The sequence below is a fragment of the Grampus griseus genome, assembly GCF_964374135.1.
Source record: "Grampus griseus genome assembly, chromosome: 9".
Taxonomy (NCBI): Eukaryota; Metazoa; Chordata; class Mammalia; order Artiodactyla; family Delphinidae; genus Grampus; species Grampus griseus.
This window is the reverse complement of record NC_139003.1, coordinates 41,569,559-41,592,603: the sequence shown is the minus strand read 5'-3', so window position 1 is coordinate 41,592,603 and position 23,045 is coordinate 41,569,559. Positions and strand designations below refer to the sequence as shown.

At 39.4% G+C, this 23,045-nt stretch overlaps 1 protein-coding gene across 2 annotated transcripts in view; it reads right to left on the bottom strand.

Annotated features, from left to right (window-relative positions):
* Positions 1-20,547, bottom strand: part of HERPUD2 (HERPUD family member 2) — a gene marked incomplete at its 5' end in the record, with an annotated part of 42,452 nt that extends 21,905 nt beyond the window's left edge. For both annotated transcript variants that reach the window (XM_082661478.1, XM_082661479.1), the window contains 2 exons: positions 19,596-20,016; positions 20,226-20,547. In XM_082661478.1, coding sequence (XP_082517604.1) covers positions 19,596-19,742 — 147 coding nt within the window. The remainder of the gene's footprint in view (positions 1-19,595; positions 20,017-20,225) is intronic.
* Positions 20,548-23,045: the final 2,498 nt, after the last annotated feature.

Sequence of the window (23,045 nt, the reverse complement as noted above, 5' to 3'; positions counted from 1 at the left end):
TTAATGGGAAATGGCATCTAGAGACAAAATCTGGGGTCTAAGAGTGCTTATTGTTACTTGCTATTATTTCTAAGATTCTTCATTGAGGAGAGCAAGAAAATATGTATTTTTGAGAAAGAGAAACTTAAACCCTGAGTATATATTCATATTTCCAATTTTAATTAAACAGTATATGGTTTTTTATTTGTATCTCTATCACCCTGAAAATCTTTCGTGCTAATGATATTAACAAACGTATGCCATTAGCAAAAGTATTTATATGCTTTATCCTACTATGTATAATCTCAAATAATAATAACAATATTGGATGAGGTTTAAGATTTCTTGTCACTTTTTTCCGTCCTTAGATATATCCCATTAGGGATATGCAGTCAAAATACAGTTTTGAAATTACTTGGAATAATTCTTCTTACAGTTTTGTCACCATCCTGACATTGTTAAACTGTTTTGTTACCATTTAGGAATTTTTTTCTATTTAACTTTTTAAAATTATATATAACATACATGGAAACAAAGTAAAAATTATAGAACAAGGTACAAAGAGGTTTAGCTTCTGTCCCTACCCTCTTTCTCTATAATTCTGAATTACCCTTCTGTCATTTTTTAACAACATAACAAACCTGAATACAAATACACTTGTATTTCCCTTCTTTTCTCACATAAAAGATAGTACAAGATACTCCTTTGTACCTTGTTTTCTCACTTACTGTGCCCTGGAGATTACTCCTTAGCAGTATAAAGATGTCTTCCCCATTCTTTTTGACAGATGCATAATGCTCCATTACACAGAAATACTAAAGTTTACAATATGGATATTTGAGTGTTTCCAGGCTTTTGTTATTAATCATAGTGTCCTTCTTTCATACTATTCTACTTATTTCTCTATTCCCCCACTATATCCTGGAACATGGAGCTCCCTGGTGATCTTCATAAAAGCAATCTTGGTGGAAGAGTAGGGTAAAAACTTAAGTGGAATGGATTCAAGAGAACAGGAGAGGAGTACAGATACAGTGAATATTCATAATTTATAAGGAGTTGTGCACTAAAGACAGGAAAGAAATAAAGCAACAGCTAGAAGGGAAGTGGAATCAAAGAGGGTCTTGTTTGTTTTACTGTTTCATGTTTTTGTTTTTTTAAGAAGAGAAAAAAAACATGTTTGTATGCCAACAGGAATAATCCAGTAGAAAGGAAAAACTGCAGATGCAGGAGAGAAAAATAGAGAATTTCAAGAGCAATGTCCTTGAGTAGCTATTAAGGGGTAGAATCTCATGTGAAGGAGCTGGACTTAGAGAAGAATATGGCAGATAGGTGAAGAAATGTTGAGAAACTTGTACATGATCCCACTACCACCTGTTTGTGTCTCAGTTTTCTTAACTGAAAAGTGAGGGCAATAATAGTACCTATTTCACAGGGATGAATTTTCACAACACTGAAAATGCACACAAACCTCTAAGAACAGGGCAGAACACCTAGTAAACATTCAATTAGCATGTGATACTAATCTCTAATACCTGCTTCTCTTACATCATGCTGTTTCCTGAGGATCTAATGAGAGATTATGTGAAAGTATTGATAAGTTGTATGACTAATAGCAGACTATCTTCATTATGTATAAGAACATGATTAGGACACTACTAAATAGGTTTGGTTAAAGTTGCAATAACTATCAGTTTTAATGACTAAAAAAGCAAGCCCTAATCCATGTTTGAAGAGCTTTCAAAAATCAGTTTAAAATGACATTTATAAATAACAAAAGGAAAGCTTTTAATTAATTTTAGCTTCTCTAAACAGAGAGAAAAGTAATTTGACATTGGTAAAAAGAAGTCCATGTCCAAAACATAAGTTACTTACCTTCAGATTTTTAGTGAAAGGATGTATTGGGTGCTAAGATGAAAGAAGTATTTACCAACTACTGCTTCAAAATGTAAGAAATCTATATATATTACCTGCTTTCTACATAGGTAACTTCCATTTTACTATTAAACTGTAATGGTAATGGAATTAATCATGTACTTTATCACAAGTATCACTTTTAAACAACATGGGGCATAAAAATATGCTATAACACTCATTATTTTGGACTATTGACAAATATATATATATATATATATATATATATATATATATATATATATATAAATTAAGTACAATGGCAATCAACTTAGACAGTTTACTCCCGTAATTATTTAGTAGGTAAGTTTAAAACAATTTTTTTTTCACAGAAACAATACAGATCACCATCAGTCAGCAACCTCACAGATTCCAGAAGCCCATGCTTGAAAAACTTAACCATACAAATTAAACATATTTAGTATGATCACTTAGTTTAAAATGCAGGTACTAAATCTCACGAGAGTCAGCTACAAAGTAATCATCCTGTTATTTATATTGATAATTTTTACATCAAGATAAAATTAAAGATGTTGGAGATTGGTTCAGGATGGCAGAGTAGAAGGACGCATGCTCACTCCCTCTTACGAGAGCACTGGAATCACAACTAACTGCTGAACAATCATCCACAGGAAGACACTGGGAACTCACCAAAAAAGACACCCCACATCCAAAGACAAAGGAGAAGCCACAATGAGATGGTAGGAAGGGCGCAACCACAATAAAATCAAACCCCGTGACTGCTGGGTGGGTGACTCACAGACTGGAGAACACTTAAAACACAGAAGTCCACCCACTGGAGTGAAGGTTCTGAGTCCCATGTCAGGCTTCCGAAGCTGAGGGTCCGGCAATGGGGGTAGGAATTCCTACAGAATCAGACTTTGAAGGCTAGGAGGATTTGATTGCAGGACTTAACAGGACTGGGGGAAACAAAGACTCCACTCTTGGAGGGCACACACAAAATAGTGTGCGCATCGGGACCCAGGGGAAGGGGCAGTGACCCCAGAGAAGACAGAACCAGACCTACCTGCTAGTGTAGGAGGGTCTCCTGCAGAGGTGGGGGTGGCTGTGGCTCGCCATGAAGACAAGGACATGGGCAGCAGAAGTTCTGGGAAGTACTCCTTGGCGTGAGCCCACCCAGAGTCTGCCATTAGCCCCACCAAAGAGCCAGGAAGGCTCCAGGGCTGGGTCGCCTCAAGCCAAACAACCAACAGGGAGGGAACCCAGCCCCACCCATCAGCAGACAAGTTTTACTTGTCTTTACAGACAAGTTTTACTGACCTCTGCCCACCAAAGCAACAATCACCTCTACCCACCACCAGTCCCTCCCATCAGGAAGCTTGCATAAGCCTCTTAGATAGCCTCAGACACCAGAGGACAGACAGCAGAAAGAAGAAGAACTACAATTCTGCAGCCTGTGGAAGCAAAACCACATGCACAGAAAGATAAACAAAATGAAAAGGCAGAGGACTTTGTACCAATGATGAAGGAACAAGATGAAGGAAAAAGATGAAGGAACAAGACAAAACCCCAGAAAAACAACTAAATGAAGTGGAGATAGGCAACCTTCCAGAAAAAGAATTCAGAGTAATGATAGTGAAGATGATCCAGGACCTCAGGAAAAGAATGGAGGCAAAGACCAGAAGATGCAAGAAATGTTTAACAAAGACCTAGAAGAATTAAAGAACAAACAAACAGAGATGAACAATACAATAACTGAAATGAAAAATACACTCGAAGGAATCAATAGCAGAATAACTGAGGCGGAAGAACGGATGAGTGACCTGGAAGACAGAATGGTGGAATTCACTGCCATGGAACAGAATAAAGAAAAAAGAATAAAAAGAAATGAAGAAAGCCTATGAGACCTCTGGGACTACATTAAACGCAAGAACATTCACATTAGAGGGGTCCCAGAAGGAGAAGAGAAAGAGAAAGGACGCGATAAAATATCTGAAGAGATTATAGTCGAAAACTTCCCTAACATGGGAATGGAAATAGCCAGCCAAATTCAGGAGGCACTGAGAGTCCCAGGCAGGATAAACCCAAGGAGAAACACGCTGAGACACACAGTAATCAAATTGACAAAAATTAAAGACAAAGAAAAATTACTGAAAGCAACAAGGGAAAAATGACAAATAACATCAAGGGAACTCCCATAAGGTTAACAGCTTATTTCTCAGCAGAAACTCTACAAGCCGGAAGGGAGTGGCACAGTATATTTAAAGTGATGAAAGGGAAGAACCTACAACCAACAACACTCTACCGGCAAGGATCTCATTCAGTCAACAGAGAAATCAACAGCTTTACTGACAAGCAAAAGCTAAGAGAATTCAGCACCACCAAACCAGCTCTACAACAAATGCTAAAGGAACTTTTCTAAGTGGGAAACACAAGAGAAGAAAACGACCTACAAAAACAAACCCATAACAATTAAGAAAATGGTAACAGGAACATATATATCGATAATTACCTTAAATGTGAATGGATTAAATGCTCCAACCAAAAGACACAGTCTCGCTGAATGGATACAAAAACAAGACCCATATATAAGCTGTCTACAAGAGACCGACTTCAGACCTAGGGACACATACAGACTGAAAGTGAGGGGATGGAAAAAGATATTCCATGCAAATGGAAATCAAAAGAAAGCTGGAGTGGCAATACTCCTATCAGGTAAAATAGACTTTAGAAAAAAGAATGTTACAAGAGACAAGGAAGGACACTATATAATGATCAAGGGATCAATCCAAGAAGAAGATATAACAAATATATATGCACCCAACATAGGAGCACCTCAATACATAAGGCAACTGCTAACAGCTATAAAAGAGGAAATCGACAGTAACACAATAATAGTGGGGGACTTTTAACACCTCACTTAAAACCAATGGACAGATCAGTGAAACTGAAAATTACTAAGAAAACACAAGCTTTAAATGACACAACAGACCAGACAGATTTAATTGATATTTATAGGACATTCCATCAAAACACAACAGATTACACTTTCTTCTCAAGTGCACATGGAGCATTCTCCAAGATAGAACACATCTTGGGTCACAAATTAAGCCTCGGTAAATTTAAGAAAACTGAAATCATATCAAGCATCTTTACCGACCACACGCTATGAGATTAGACATCAATTACAGGAGAAACAAACGTAAAAAACACAAACACGTAGAGGCTAAACAGTACGTTACTAAATAACCAAGAAATCACTGAAGAAATCAAAGAGGAAACCAAAAAATACCTAGAGACAAATGACAACGAAAACATGACAATCCAAAACCTATGGGATGCAGCAAAAGCAGTTGTAAGAGGGAAGTTTAGAGCAACAAGCCTAAAGAAACAAGAAAAATCTCAAACAATCTAACCTTACACCTAAAGGAACTAGAGAAAGAACAAACAAAACCCACAGTTAGTAGAAAGAAAGAAATCATAAAGATCAGAGCAGAAATAAATGAAATAGAAACCAAAAAATAAGAGCAAAGATCGAAGATCAATAAAACTAGAAGCTGGTTCTTTGAGTAGATAAACAAAATTGATAAACCTTTAGACAGTCTCACCAAGAAAAAGAGGGAGAGGACTCAAATCAATAAAATTAGAAATGAAAAAGGAAGAGTTACAATGGACACTGCAGAAATACAAAGCATTCTAAGAGACTACTACAAGCAACTCTATGCCAATAAAATGGACAACCTGGAAGAAATGAACAAATTCTTAGAAAGGTATAACCTTCCGAGACTGAACCAGGAAGAAATAGAAAACATGAACAGACCAATCACAAGTAATGAAATTGAAACTGTGATTAAAAATCTTCCAACAAACAAAAGTCCAGGACCAGATGGCTTCACAGGTGAATTCTATCAAACATTTAGAGAAGAGTTAACACCCATCCTTCTCAAACTCTTCCAAAAAATTGCAAAGGAAGGAACACTCCCAAACTCATTCTATGAGGTCACTATCACCCTGATACCAAAACCAGACAAAGATACCTCAAAAAAGAAAATTACAGACCAATATCACTGATGAATATAGAATCAAAAATCCTCAACAAAATACTAGCAAACAGAATTCAACACACATTAAAAAGATCATACACCATGATCAAGTAGGATTTGTGCCAGGGATGCAAGGATTCTTCAATATATGCAAATCAATCAATGTGATACACCATATTAACAAAATGAAGAAGAAAAACCATATGATCATCTCAATGGATGCAGAAAAAGCTTTTGACAAAATTCAACACCCATTTATGATAAAAACTCTCCAGAAAGTGGGCACAGAGGGAACCTACTTCAACATAATAAAGGCCATATACAACCAACCCACTGCCAACATCATTTTCAATGGTGAAAAACTGAAAGCATTTCCTCTAAGATCAGGAACAAGACAAGGATGTCCACTCTTGCCACTTATTCAACATAGTTTTGGAAGTCCTAGCCACGGCAATCAGATAAGAAAAAGAAATAAAAGGAATACAAATTGGAAAAGAAGAAAAACTGTCAGTGTTTGCAGATGACATGATACTATACATAGAGAATCCTAAGGATGACACCAGAAAACTACTAGAGCTGATCAATGAATTTGGTAAAGTTGCAGGATACAAAATTAATGCACAGAAATCTCTTGCATTCCTATACACTAATGACGAAAAATCTGAAAGAGAAATTAAGGATACACTCCCATTTACCACTGCAACAAAAACAATAAAATACCTAGGAATAAACCTACCTAAGGAGACAAAAGACCTATATGTAGAAAACTATAAGACACTGATGAAAGAAATTGAAGATGATGCAAACAGATGGAGAGATATACCATGTTCTTGGATTGGAAGAATCAATATTGTGAAAATGACTCTACTACTCAAAGCAATCTACAGATTCAATGCAATCCCTATCAAATTACCAATGGCATTTTTACAGAACTAGAACAAAAAGTCTTAAAATTTGTATGGAGTCACAAAAGACCCCGAATAGCCAAAGCAGTCTTGAGGGAAAAAAACGTAGCTGGAGGAATCAGACTCCCTGACTTCAGAGTAAACTACAAAGCTACAGTAATCAAGACAGTATGGTACTGGCACAAAAAAAGAAATGTAGGTCAATGGAACAGGATAGAAAGCCCAGAGATAAACCCATGCACCTATGGTCAACTAATCTATGACAAAAGAGGCAAGGATATACAATGGAGAAAAGACAGTCACTTCAATAAGCGGTGCTGGGAAAGCTGGACTGCTATATGTAAAAGAATGAAATTAGAACACTCCCTAACACCATACACAAAAATAAACTCAAAATGGATTAGAGACCTAAATGTAAGACAGGACACTCTAAAACTTAGAGGATAACATAGGAAGAACACTCTGACATAAATCACAGCAAGATCTTTCTTGATCCACCCTCTAGAGTGATGGAAATAAAAACAAAAATAAACAAATGGGACCTTATGCAACTTAAAAGCTTTTGCAAAGCCAAGGAAACTACAAACAAGAGGAAAAGACAGCCCTCAGAATGGGAGAAAATATTTGCAAATGAATCAACGGACAAAGGATTAATCTCCAAAATATATAAACAGTTCATGCAGCTCAGTGTTAAAAAAACAAACAAACCAATCAAAAAATGGGCAAAAGACCTACCTAAATACACATTTCTCCAAAGAAGCCATACAGATGGCCAAGAAGCACATGAATAGCTGCTCAACATCACTAATTATTAGAGAAAAGCAAATCAAAACTACAGTGAGGTGCTCGCTTCGGCAGCACATATACTAAAATTGGAACGATACAGAGAAGATTAGCATGGCCCCTGCGCAAGGATGACACGCAAATTCGTGAAGTGTTCCATATTTAAAAAAAAAAAAAAAAAAAAAAAACTACAGTGAGGTATCACCTCACACCAGTTAGAATGGGCATCCTCAGAAAATCTACAAACAACAAATGCTGGAGGGGGTGTGGAGAAAAGGGAACCCTCTTGCACTGTTGGCAGGAATGTAAATTGATGCAGCCACTATGGAGAATAGTATGGAGGTTCCTTAAAAAACTACAACTAGAACTACCATATGACCCAGCAATCCCACTACTGGGCATATACCCAGAGAAAACCATAATTCAAAAAGACACATGCACCCCAGTGTTCACTGCAGCACTATTTACAATAGCCAGGTCATGGAAGCAACCTAAATGCCCATCGACAGACGAATGGATAATGAAGATGTGGTACATTATTCAATGGAATATTACTCAGCCATAAAATGGAACGAAATTAGGTCATTTGTAGAGACGTGGATGGATCTAGAGACTGTCATACAGAGTGAAGTAAGTCAGAAAGAGAAAAACAAATATTGTATATTAACACATATATGTGGAACCTAGAAAAATGGTACAGATGAACCGGTTTGCAGGGCAGAAACAGAGACACAGATGTAGAGAACAAATGTATGGACACCAAGGGGGGAAAGTGGCAGGGGTGGTGTGATGAACTGGGAGATTGGGATTGACATGTATACACTGATGTGTATATAATGGATGACTAATAAGAACCTGCTGTATAAGAAAATAAATTTTAAAAAAAATTAAAGATTTTGAAAATTCCTAGTCCTAAAACTATGAATCCCAGTTTCAGAAATACAAATACTCATCAAACCTTTAAACCTAATAGCACATAATCTATTTAACCCAAAATATAGCCAATTGAAATAGCATTACTACAAGCCCAGAGGCTGATAATCCCTTTTCCCCATGTCCTAGTTTTTTAAAGCCTATACCCACTCAACAGAAAAGCTGGGCAATGGCTAAGCAAGTCCCTCAGCAGGATGAGGAAACAGCATGACCAACAGCACCCTGCAAAAGGTTTGCAAGAAGAAAAGACCACAGCATTCACCATTTGCACCTCTGGAAGAGCAATCAAGGTTTAGAAAATCCATTAAGAGGCATTTGTACATTTCATTCATATCTTTAGCCACTGTCCCTCTCCAGTGTCTTTTGCTAACTTTTCCATCCAATTCTAGAATTTAAGGAAGCTTCTTCAGCTAAGATGCAAATTTGCTTTTCTATCCAAGGCCTTTCGCTCCCTCTCAGACCCAGATCCAGATATCCAACTGCTTGTTAGATATCTTACACTTTCAAATATCTTTTTTTTTTTTTCGGCCGCGCCAGGCAGCATGCGGGATCTTAGTTCTTGGACCGGGGATCATACCCAGGCCCCTTGCAGTGGAAACACGTAGTCTTAACCATTGGACCACCAGGGAATCTCCACCTTCAGATATCTTAATAGGCAACTCAATATCAAAACATCTACAGTGGTTCTCAATTCTTGGTTACCCAGATCTTTCCTCTTGCTTGTTCCCTATTCCGTAACAACTTGCCACCAGTTGTTTAAGCCAAAAATCTGGGCATTATCCTCAATTTTTCTCTCACCTTGTCTAACATATCTAACCACCAGCAAATCTTACGGACTCTATCTCCAGAAGTCCCTCTCAGTCCATTTCTTTCCATCTCTATTGCCATTACCCTAACCTAACACCACCTTTCCTGAACTTCTGTAATAGCTTCTTAACTGGTCTTCACACTGTGTTCTACAGTCAGTAAATAGAGTGATCTTTTAAAAATGTGAATCACTCCTGTGACTCTCTAATGGATTCCCACCACTCTGGATTGAATTCTAATTCCACACCATAACCAGATGGTCCCAGCAGATCTGGTTTCTCTCTCTTTCCAACCTCCTCTGATCATAATCTTTCCTCCTCACTCACTAGCCAAACTGGCATTCACTTAGATCCCCAAATATGCCAAGTTCCTCCCCAACTCAGACATCCTACCTGCAACAGTCTCTCCCAGCTCTCGCAGGGCTAGCTCTTAACCATCTTTTGGGTCTTAGCTTTAAAGTGACCTCCTCAGAGAGGTCTTATCTGATTTACAAATTTAAAGTAGAGTATTTCCTTTCACACACCCGGTTAGTTTCCTTCATAACACAAGCCATAATCTGTAATTACCTGCACGTTTATTTCCCTAAGTGGTATATGAGTGCCAAGAATAAATGAGGGTCCATATCTGTCTAGCTCATCCCCTTACTCCCGGAGCCTAGCACTGTGTCCTGCAGAGTAGATGCTAAATGCCAATTTATTAAATGAAGTGTTATGAGTCCAAAAGGGCTTACACAGATTTGGAAGACACACTTACTTGAAGTTCATTATATCAGTTATTTTACATGTAATCATTAAGAATGGAAATGAAGTATTTAGTCTGTGAACCATAATACTAGTTTAAAACACTTGCTGGTGCTAAATTCATTTGGTTCATTTCTGCAAATGGTACTGATATTAGCATATTATTATACTATTGAAGGAGCAATCATATGTTAGTATCTTAGTATTAACTTTACTCTAAATTAATAGTCAACTTCAAGTAAACTTATATCTTTTCACAGCAAGGGGACATCAATTTTCAAAAAAGCAGAATATAACAAAATTACATGGTACTCCCCGAAAATACGTGAAGCAAAAACAAGTGTGGATGAGGATGTGAAGAAAGTAGAACTCTCATACATTGCTGGTGGGAATGTAAAATGGAACAGCCTCTGGAAAAGCTTGGGAGTTCCTCAGAAAGCCACCATATGACTCAGTATACATCCAATTCCATTCCTAGGTATATACCAAAGAGAACTGAAAACAACAAATCCACACAAAAACCTGTAAAGGAATGTGCACAGCAGCATTATTCATAATAGCCAAATAGTCGAAACAACTCATATGCTTTGATGAACGGATAAACAAAATGTGACATTTACATATAATGGAATATTATTGGGCCATAAAAAGTAATGACGAACTGATACATGTTATAACACGAATGAACCTTGTAAACATTATGCTAAGTGAAAGAAGCCAGACATAAAAGGCCATATATATTACAGTTAGATTTATGTGAAATTTTCAGAATAGGTGAATACATATAGACGAAAAGTAGATCACTGGTTACCAAGGACTGGGGGACAGAGAATGGGGAGTGACTGCTAATGAGTATGGGGTGATAAAAATGTTCTGGAATTAGACAGTGGTGATGATTGTACAAATTTGTGAACTACTAAAAACCACTGAGTTGTACACATTAAAGGGCAAACTTTATAGTATGTGAATTATACCTTAATTTTAAAAATTGTTGCTTTAAATTGAATATTCAAATATCTTCAGATAATCAGAAGTAAAAGGAAAAAGAATTCTTTAATTTTACTTTGGGTGAAAACAGAGAAAAAGTTTTCATGTGCATAAATTAAGTAAGAAAATTTGAAATTTTTTCTACTAAAAAAATTAGTGAAAAAATTCAGTTTAAATATCAGTGAATTTAATTTAAATATCTGGAAAACCAGTGGTTAGACATGATAACAAACCACACAATAATCAACTGAATTTTCAAGTGGTTTGGATTATAATCTACAATATTAGGAAAATAACAGATTTTGAGATCTAAATTCAAATTCAGTTTAACTTGTAAAAGTGACACAATTTTATTTATCCAGACCTACTAACAGTATTTTATTTTATATTTTTTTGCGGTACGCGGGCCTCTCACTGTTGTGGCCTCTCCCGTTGCGGAGCACAGGCTCCGGATGCGCTGGGTCAGCAGCCATGGCTCACGGGCCCAGCCGCTCCGCGGCATGTGGGATCTTCCCGGACCAGGGCATGAACCCGTGTCCCCTGCATCGGCAGGCGGACTCTCAACCACTGCGCCACCAGGGAAGCCCCTAACAGTATTTTTTACCTTGATGAAAAATCCATTTCTGTATTAGTTAGGGTAGTAATGCTAGCTGCTATAATGAACCTCAAGATCTCAGTAGCTTAACACAATAAAAGTTCATTTTTCTCTCAATAAAAAATGTTACATGGTATCCTTTAAATATAAGAATTCAGAAGACTCAGGATTGGAAAATCTAAAATGAAGTACTAATTAAATTGTCAATGAAAATTTTCTTCTGTTAAGATACTGGCTACACAGATTAACATATAAATATACTTGACTACCTCTGTTAACAACACCACCATTCTTCCTGTTGCTCACATCCTACATCCAATAGTCAGCAAATCTTTTTTTTTTTTTTTTTTTTCTTGCGGTACGAGGGCCTCTCACTGCTGTGGCCTCTCCCGTTGTGGAGCGCAGGCTCCGGACACGCAGGCCCAGCAGCCACGGTTCACAGGCCCAGCCGCTCCGCGGCATGTGGGATCCTCGCGGACCGGGGCACGAACCCATGTCCCCTGCATCGGCAGGCGGACTCCCAACCACTGCGCCACCAGGGAAGCCCAGTCAGCAAATCTTAATAGGTACAGTACTTTACCATCTCCCCTGCTCCACCCTAGACGAAGCCTGGTGATATATGGTAGAGCAGAGGCAGCTAAATTACCAAGTTGGAAACATTCTGTTGGCACTGAGTAGCCCAGAGACAAAACTATACCACTCCAAATAAACAGCTGCTTAACCAGCTGGCCCAAAAACTCTGCTACCCACTTAACAGAGGTTGCTAAAAACCAAGGTGAGGAAAGCTCACCTGCTAGTATAATATGCAAAAATAAATCCTAAACTGGGGAAAGATGTTTTCTTTCTAAAAGGTTTACATATATTTTATCTAAAGTGTCTGACTTTTTAATGTTTATTTAACTAGACAGCAAAAACAGATAAAATACCATGTATCCCTAATGCACTTAAAATATTCACAAGAGTCTAATAGATGAGTTTACAAACCGAACAATACTCTTATATTTCTGGAAAGTCACCTAGTTGTTATCAAAAGATTAGATTTTTTACGTGAAGGACTAAATGGGTCTTTCATAATTATGAATGGCTTAAAAAAATCATGTCCTTAGTATATCCAACTTCAACATAATTAAATAGCTCAGTAAAAGCAACGGTTAACTTACATATTAGTGCAAAGAACTACAGCCCAATTTCTTTTAAAGTGGTAATTATTAACATTTCAGTTCTTATATACAGTTCAGCCATAAGTGTCAAACAGCTTTAAAGACCTGGTTCTGTGCACAACATATCGTTTCTGTGGGAAATTAATCCAGTGAATTTGTACTGAACATATCTCCCTCCCACTCCCACCTAAATCCACCCAATCTAAAGCCTCAGGAAATTCAGAAACATGTAAATGCAAGCAGAGCTTACCCAGACTGCCTCTACCTCTTATGCCCTTGCAACAACAGTAAACAAAACCAGCTTACAGAGCTTACACAACAATTTCCTCTGGAACTCCAAAGGGACATTCCCTGCTTAGCTGTTTCTACTGACAGGCCAAATCAGGTATACATACAACAGAGATGCCAAAATACATGACTGCTATGGTTCATACAAACAAGCAGGAAATGTGAAAAGATAGGGCAAAGCAATGTACTTGGAAGTCTTAAGATATTATGTTCCCATACCTTCCCTATAATTTATCAAAATAAAAATAACCACACACTAAGCTGACATGCATTAGAATGGTATTAAGACTGTGTTACCCATTCATCTGTAGCCTTTAGATGACAACCCATCTAAACACACACGCCTTTTTACAGTCCACTTACTTCTTTTTAATTTGCAAGTATATAACTGAGCTGGCCAAATCCCTAAATGCCTTTCTTCATCTTATTATATATAACCATCATATGGTTAAGACCTGAGGCTTGCCAAGTCAGACCAACCTGGGTACAAATTCCGATTCTACTACCTAAAGTTCTATGACCTTGGGCAAAAAAATCACCAAGCCTCAGTTTCCTCATCTATAAAACAGAGCTGATAACAGAACTCACAGCGTAAGCTGTCTATGAAGAATAAGTATGATAAACATATAAAGTGCTTACCAGAATGCCTGGTATACATAGCAACCTTTTAGTAAACGGCAGTTTAAAATCACAGCACCAAATATGACAGTTAAGTAAAAGCATTTAGGGGCTTCCCTGGTGGCAGAGTGGTTGAGAATCCTCCTGCCAATGCAGGGAACATGGGTTCGAGTCCTGGTCCAGGAAGATCCCACTTGTCGCGGAGCAACTAAGTCCATGCGCCACAACTACTGAGCCTGTGCTCTAGAGCCCGCGAGCCACAACTACTGAGCCTGTGCTCTAGAGCCCGCGAGCCACAACTACTGAAACCCGTGCGCCTAGAGTCCGTGCTCCGCAACAAGAGAAGCCACTGCAATGAGAAGCCCACGCACCGCAATGAAGAGTAGCCCCCGCTCGCCGCAACTAGAGAAAGTCCATGTGCAGCAACAAAGACCCAACACAGCCAAAAGTAAATAAATAATTTTTTTAAAAAATCATTTTTAAAAAAAGCATTTAAGACCATCAAATCAATATCTATTATGTGTGGGAATTCCCTGGTGGTCCAGTGGTTAGGACTCCATGCTCTCACTGTTGAGGACCTGAGTTCAATCCCTGATGGGGGAACTAAGTTCCCACAAGCAGCGCAGCGCAGCCAAAAACAAAATTATTATGTAAAGGAGAGAAACTTAAAGTTCTAAAAAAATCCTATTTTTAAAAGCACTGATGCATGATTAAACAAAACATTACCTTCGCAGTACTGTTATTTTCCAAAAAACACATTAGAAAAAGGCAAGGAGTTAAACAAAACAAATTTCAGTCAGCACTCATTTTAACTCTCCATCAACCTTTGACAAGAGTCTTATAAAACAAAAATTATTTGTGTGTGTGGATTATAGCCCCTTTAAGTCAACAGTTCTGAGGTGGTTAAGCAAGCAAATTTTAAAACTGACCTGCTTACTTATGCTAAGTGAAGTAAGTCAGACAGAGATAAATACTGTATGATATCACTTATATGTGGAATCTAAAAAATAAAACTAGTGAATATAACAAAAAAGAAGCAGACTCACAGATACAGAAAACAAACTGTGGTTATTAGTGAAGAGATGGAAGGGGGAGGGGTAATAAACAAGTAGAAGATTAAGAGGTACAAACTATTAGGTATAAAATAAGTTATAACGGGTATATTGTACAACACAGGGAATATAGCCAATATTTTACAAATTTTTAAAAAATGACCTTCCTAAATAAGGTAATAGAGAATTACAAAAATAAGACAGATATAAACCTCAAATTATATTATGAAAGCTACTTCCACTGACAATGAAAGTAAGACTTCCATCTGAACTGTAGGCAATTTGGTTATAGAATGTTATATTCTCAGAATAGAATCTATGCAATTGGTTCTATTCCTATTTCTTTAATTCTAACAAATCTCAGAGCAAGGGCACTATTTGAAAAGGTGCCAAGAGAGAGGAGGTCTATCCAGAACTGAGGGACATGTTCAACGGTCATTTTGACCTCAAGACAAAAATGGGAAGCAAAAGGATACAAGCCCCAGAAAGGTTTGCCTTCAAAACTGAAGTCAGGGTGAGTCAGGTCCATCGTAGTTATTGTTTGTGTATAAGAACAAATAGTAAGAAACAAGATAATGAAAAAGGTGCCTAACTGGATTTAGAGGTCCTTATTTTTTATTTTATTTCTTATTTATAAAGTTTTCTCTAAGATAGTCCATTCTACTGGATAACATTAAGTTCAACCATTTTGATTTTTACATACCTAGTAAATAAGTCTAAACTAGACCAAAGTCTGAAACTAGTCAAGTAAAAGTGGCCCTCTTGATATCTTCACCCACTAGCAGTAATTACCTAAATTTCAGAATAATTATTTCACACTACAGGCCAATTTTAGGAACTGAAAACGTAAAGTCATGAAGTGATGACAAATGTCATATTAGAATATGATTCACAATTATATACACTATCAACATGAACTGGTGCACTCCCCAGTTCTTAAACCAAGTACCAAACCAATTATCAATACCATTCAAAGTTAAACAAAACTCCACCAGAGCTCAGTTTCACACCTGAGGTTTTTAATAATGACTTTGTAATCTTCTGTGTAAATGTGGCAATTGCCTTGCTTCCTAACTAGAAAACACTTTCCCCTTTTAGCCCATTATGGAGCTATAATCCTTTAACATAGTACTATACTACTAAGTACTATAATAATATAAAGCATTTAGAATCATCAGTGCAACAACAGCTGTGAAAGAACAGTTAAAAAAAAGAAAAAGAAACTATGATCTAATCTGATTAAAACTTATTAACTCTTTAAGAAGAATGTCCCTGTGAATCTCTTCTTAAAACAGCTACACATTCCCTTACCCTCACTCGAGAGTGGACCATTCCCTTCCAGTGCTCCTACAGCACTCAGTATATCCCTCTTATATAACACTAGTACATAATATTGTAGTTATTTACTTATACGTCTGTATCCCCCACTAGACCTGAGCTTTTTAAGAGCAAAGGACTCTTACCACCTTTTTGCTTAGTATGTACATAGACCTTCAAATGCCAGGTCAATAAATTCCTAATTAAATAAATAAATGAAGCCCAAGAAAGTGTGCTTTGGAAGGAGGGGTATATTTGTGGTGGGTTTATTGAGGGGAGGGGAGGTTGAATTTAAAATATCCATGCAAATGGAGATTATCTGTGATTAAATGAAGTCAATATCTGACCATAAAGCTAAAATCTTAAGATTTTACACACTGTTGCAGAGTTTAGCCAGAATTCCATTAACAGCATGTAGGCATGTGACCTATCCTTGTAGAGATCCTAAAAGAACAACTTCAAATCTCCATTCTTCTCCCTCCAGCAGCTCTCATTTATTTTCCTAGAAGCCACTGTCCACAGGGATCAAGGCCCTCTACCTCCCCTGACCCATCAGATGCAATAAGAGCAGTGTCTACGAACTGTTCTACTTCACGCTGGGGAACACTTGCTTCTACCAGGCACTAAACCCTTCTCTGCTCCCAAGTCCACCCACCTCCACCTTTCTTATGCGCAAGGAATCAGGCATAAGAAATGATCTGTTAAACACCAAACAGCACTTGAGACACTTAAAAACAGAATCAATGTTAAGTAGTCATTGTGGGGGGTCATAAGAATCTAAGCTTCCTTTATATTAAATCAACAATATAATATTGCTTATATTGTTAAATTTCTCCATTCTAAATAACAACTTCACAAGTAAACTTTAAGGACTCCAATTCCTATGCTGAGGACTACCTATGGCTTTGGAGTATCAGTAAACAGTTGGTCTGTTAAACAACTGTGATACTTCAAATCAGTTCTAAGTGATAAAAAAAGCTAGAATGTGAGTGTGTGAATAACCTTTCAAAGTTTTCAGTGAAGTTCTATGAAAATAAACACATGTGCGCTTCACTGGTGGCGCAGTGGTTAAGAACCAGCCTGCCAATGCAGGGGACATGGGTTTGATCCCTAGCCTGGGAAGATCCCACATGCCACGGGGCAACTAAGCCCGTGCGACACAACTACTGAGCCCGCACCCTAGAGCCCGCGAGCCACAACTACTGAAGCCTGTGCGCCTAGAGCCGGTGCTCCGCAACAAGAGAAGGCACCGCAATGAGAAGCCTGCGCACCGCAACGAACAGTAGCCCCCGCTCGCCACAAGTAGAGAAAGCCCTCACACAGCAACGAAGACCCAATGCAGCCAAAAATTAAATAAATAAATAAATAAATTTATTTTTAAAAGAAAGAAAAGAAAAGAAAAACACATGTACACCATCCCCACCTTCATTAACCTAGAAATAAACTTCAGATATTACAATTCACTTGGAGAAAACTTGCTGGAAGAGGAAAAAAGGTTTGCCACAAGGTTAGGTAATTAATAGGCTGCAAATTATTTGGTATACCTTCCAAAAGTGCCTCCGGTGTGTACTAGAAGCAAGCAGCTTAGGAGGGCCGGGTGTAGTGAAGTTTGCAACTGATCTGTCCTCCAGCAGCTGACTGATCCACATGGGCACTGATAGCACTCCACTGAGATAAGTGCTAAGATGGCAGAACTCCTGCCAAAAACAGGCTTATCCCAGGAGCAGGTAAGACAAATAGGGTTCACACTCCTCTCTTACTTTTTAAAAAAGAAAAAGTTTCAGAAAAGTGATAACTCTTGTTCTATCACAGTGCGAACCAAGTCCCTTTTGGTTTAATCATATAATGTAAAAGATCCTCACATAAGTATACACTTGAACATATAACTAAGTACTTAGATATATGCTCAATAATGTACTTAGGAATGGCTATGTTATGAACACTACTATGGAAGTCTAAAGCTTTCAATTCTGCCTATCCTGAAAAGCTATTTTCTACTTTAAAAATGTGTAAAATGAGTCATATGCAATAGGAAATCTTTTGTAAAGCAGAAAGTTTTAAAGAGAAATTGTTACCCCTGTGTAAATCTTACCTTTCAAGAAAAGATTTGAATGAGAGTTCCAACTATTTTGTTCCAAGTACTTAAATACTTCAGGGTTTTTATTTCTCCTACTAAAAATATTTGTAATCAAAAAGTACTGACAAACATAGCTACTGCCGACTAAGAGTTGTTTTTCTAAACCACCTGTTTTTGCAATAACCACCCTATTTCTATAGCTATTCTAGAAGCCTAAATGCCTAACTAAACTTAATACTGTAACACTGAAACAGTCCTAATTCATTAACATCTTAATATAGATCAAATGCCTTCCTTACTTATTTGCATAAAACAAGTGTTAAGTAAAACCTAGAAAGCACAGTTGCCTTAATATAGATCAAGTGCCTTCCTTACTTATTTGCACAAAACAAGTGTTAAGTAAAACCTAGAAAGCACAGTTGCCTTCCAACACATCCTTGCTGCTGGCTTAAATTTGCCAGATGCCAAAAATATTTCCCACCCTAAAAATCCAAGCTTCTTCATTAATTAAAAAAAAAGGTTTAGTAATCACTGAAAACTACTTATTCAGGAATGAAATTTTTACACAATGGAGAACATGAAAGCCTAACTTTCATACACACTACACAACATTATACTTTTCTAAATTATTCCAAGATTTAGTTATCAACTGTGTTGATAACTTTCAAATCTAACTTTGGGGACAGATAGAGCCATACTGTCTATTTTATTTATTACCTTTGCAATATCCAGATGTGATTCAGAATGAAAAACACTGCTGCAGTAATTTACAAATGGCTTTATGAAAGGAATAAAATGATGCACCAAATGGTGGGGGTGTGGAAGGACTGTTCTCCTCTAAATGAAGAAAATTTCTGTGTCCTCTACAGGAGGAAAATGAGAGAGGAAGGGGCAGAAGAAAGTGAATCTAAAACGTATAACTCTTTGCTTCTTGAAACATATATACTAGTGTGTAAAGTATAACTTTCATAGGGGTCACATACTTATTTCAAAATTCGCTCTTCAGCAATGAGCAAATTTCTGGGCCAGATGTTGAAAGTAAAAAGGAATTTTAGTCTAATAAGCAATAAAAGCTTGAGTATGGATTGCAGTGTTTATCTTTTTTTTAAAGGATGCACCTGTCATTCCCATTTTAGGTTGATGACTTTGAGTCCAAGGAAAACGGTCCTATTGTATGCCTGCCAATTCTCATGTGCCTTGATATTTCACTTACTAATTACACTTACTAATTAACTGGACCTCATCAGGAAGATATTAATGATGGTTCAGACACTCAAGAGAGTCGCATAACCTCCGAACGCAAAATACTTCGCAGTCAAAATACTTTGCAGTCAAAGAGACCTATCTGACTCAAGAGGGGTGGGGATAAGCAGGGAGTAAGGGAGTATATGACACGAAAATCTGGCCAGAGCACCTGCGCCCAGGTTTTAGACACTTACTGGTTTGCTAGGGTACACGTTAGACAGATGCGTTTTTAGTTTCCCCACGGTCCAGTTCAAGAAGCAGCTAATAGTCTGGTCACTGTATTTCTGATTCGGTGCTTTAATGATGAGGGTCACAGGAATCTCCATCCCATTTTGGTCCATGGTGCCTCCAAGGTCGAACAGAGTCAAGAGGAGCAGCAGTTAAGCCCAAATGAGCCGAGGTGGTTACTGCCGGCGCGGCTGGGATGGGGACGGAAGCGAATGGGTTCTTATTCCTTGTCCAAGTCAGTCACAAGTGCATCGGGCGATACAAAGGCCATTGCCGGTGCCAAGGATGATGGCCAGGGGCGGAGGCGGCGGCGGCGGCGGCGGGGTCTGGGGGCCCGGCCGGGGGTGCAGTTTTCCCCGCCAGGTTCGGGCTCCGCCGGGCTCCGGACTGCAGAGGGAAGCCAAGGGGAGAGAGAAAGCGGTGAGAAGGTAGAGAGGGGTGAGGGCGCGACAGCCCGAGCCACCGCCCCGCCCCGCCCCGCCCCGCCGCGACCCCTAAGCTGAAACGCAACAAGGCCCCGACGCGACGGCCCCGCCACGCGGGCTGGAGAAAGGGACGGGCCGCTCAGGGCGGCCAGCCGCGACAGGCAGGGCTACCTGAGAGATGGCTGCGGGGCCCGCCACCGCCGCCCTCCTCCCCCGGGCACGGCCACCGATCACACAGTACGGCCGAGCGTCCTCCGCGGCGGCCGCTCCCTTCCTACTGCTCGGCGGCGCCCACGGCCCGGCCCTGGATCTCGCGAGGCGGCGCGGCGGCAGCGGCAGAAGTTGGCCGAAGGGCTCTCCGCCTGACCCCTCCGGCAGGGCAGCTGGAGCGCAAGGCGGGGCGCGGCCGAGACGGCGACAGGTGGCAGGAAGGCGGGGACTAGAATAGGGGCGCCGGCCGCGAGCGCGCCTGTTTTGTTGTTGTTGTGAAGAAAGTCCGGGTCCCCTTTAAGCCGGAAAACGCAGGGCGGAAGTGCGTCAGGGGCGGCTCGCCCCCGCGCGCTGCCCTCCAGGTCCCGCCGCCGACCGCCCCTGGCGGCCCAGGGCGGCCGGTGCCGAGTTCTGCGTCGCCTCGAAGTTAGTCGGGCGTGTCGAGCCCGCCAGGCCAGGCCGTTCGCTCCGCATTGCCTCCCCAGCGGTACTCGGGCCTCCACTCGCTTCGCTGGCGTTAGCACATTCTGTTTTGACCACACCCAGAAGACTTGGGAAGTGTTCCTCATCCTTAGAGCTGTCTCTTCAAAAGTTAGTGTCCTTGCTGATGCTCAATCAGACTTCTGACCATAATTTCTTGTGTCGACTGTCTGCAAAGCACGGTACCTGGAGCTTTGAGGAAGGAGAGACTGGGGGTACATTGCATAAGGAGAAGGCTTTCAGTCTACCTCTACTTTCCGTGTGACCCTGGCTAACCTTCCTGAGCCTCAGTTTACTTCTGTAAATGGGGACGGTAATGGCCACCTGACTGTGTGCTGTTGATTAAATGAGCTATGTAGGTAAGCCATCTGGTACAGTTCTGGCGTATATCAGTCTCTCAACTAAATATTAATTTCCATGTATTTCCTCTCCGTTTTCTCAAAAGTTGGCAAGTGTTTGTTTACTGAGCACCTACTGTGTGTTCAGCACAGTGGGAGATGAAGACGGTTGGCAGTGTTATTTTCTGGTTTATGGTTTACACGTGGGAACGCGAAGTTTCAGGCTATTGCCCAAAGCCGACTTACTCTCCATTTTCTGCACAGGTTTAGGAGTCAGTGCAGTAAGTTGAGATGTGCATTTGCACAGGTCCAGGCTTCCACTTATAGGTGAATACAAGCAGATAATGTAGGGGGCTTTGGAGACCTGGTCTCTTCCCCTCTCAGCTGCAGAGGAGTTAGTGAAAGTTAGAGACCAAGAGGAAATTCTTCCTCTCAACAGCTAGTGCCCCAGGATCCCTTACACCCTCTCCTCCTTCACCTCTTTCATTGTGATAGGACACCTACCATATCTTAGCCATACCCTCTCAATGCTCTTCTAAAATAAGAGTGAAGTTTCCTTTATTTCTTGTCATGGAATGAGAACAGTTTACTATGACTTGGATTTCCTGTAGCAGACCCTTTTTCTACCTAGTATCTAGTCATCTTAATAGAACCTTAACTTAATTCTAGCTACAAGTACTTTTTCTAGCTCCCTTACATCTAGCAGCAGCCATTCGACACACCTGTAGCCCATAAGATGAAAGGTGAAGTTGCTACTGGGGCTTCCAGGGGAGCTTTCAGATGAACATGTTCTGCAGACCAGAGCTCATCCTTGCCCTCTACACCTGTCTTTCTTACTGGAGGAATGTGATGCTGGCAGTGGGGCAGCCACAGCTCAGTCCTGAAGCAACAAACAGGAGAACAAAGGCCTGTATTACAAGGATGGCAAAACAGAACAATTGAAAGAGGCTGAATCCTTTATAGCATAAGTGTGCCACCATATAAGTCCCAAGCTGTCTGCTCTAAGAATTCTTTCATGTCCAATTCCTGTTTAAGGCAGGAGGAAGTCTCCCCAACCGCAACTGCCACAAGCACCACCACCCAAGCCTGCGGCTCCTGTCACTTATGCCTGTGACTCACACTTCCGGGAACCCCTTAGAGTAATGTGGTCATCCCCCTTGGCACTCTGAAATGTACATTATTAATGAGATATATATTAATTAATATTGACAGAATGTGCATTTCACTGGATAGACACTACTTAAAGTAGAGTTCATCAGAGGTTCACTAACATGGACAAAATCATTTTAAAATGTAATGAACATTCAAGAATTTGAAATATATGAGTATAAAGATGATAGAGTATCTGATAGAAATGATTTTTTTTTTTTTTTTTTGCTTTACAGCCACCTGAATTAACAACCTAAAAATGCTTTTGATGCTGTGGAACTTGCCCACAATAAAAACAGTATGTAAATATGATCCCATTTTTGTTAAATTACGTGTATGTGTTTATAGAAAAATGTATGAAAGGGTAGTCCCTAGACTATTGATAGTGTTTAACTTGGAATTTGGAGTAGGAAAAACAGCATGGAGGGGATGCAAGATAGCATAGTTACTTAGAGGCTGCTGTGAGCTGTTTGTTGTTCTTTGTCCGTGTTGCACATAAGAAGGGGAAATGTGAAAGAACAACTACACATCTCAGTTACCATTTGCTACTTAAAGACAGCCTCTAATGAGAATGCTTAAGGGGAGGATGCTAATAGATAATAAAGGATTTGTGATTGTTAAGGCCAAATCTACTTTAACAATATTAACTGTTCAATACACATAATTTTAGTAGCTAGTTCAGTAATTCAGGGTGATTTCTGCCAATGGAGTAACTTTCTTTGTTGACAAAGTAAAATATGTAAAGAAAATTATTTGTAAATAATAAAACTGATTTCCAGTATTTGGGGGATATTTACTTCTAATTCTTTTAATT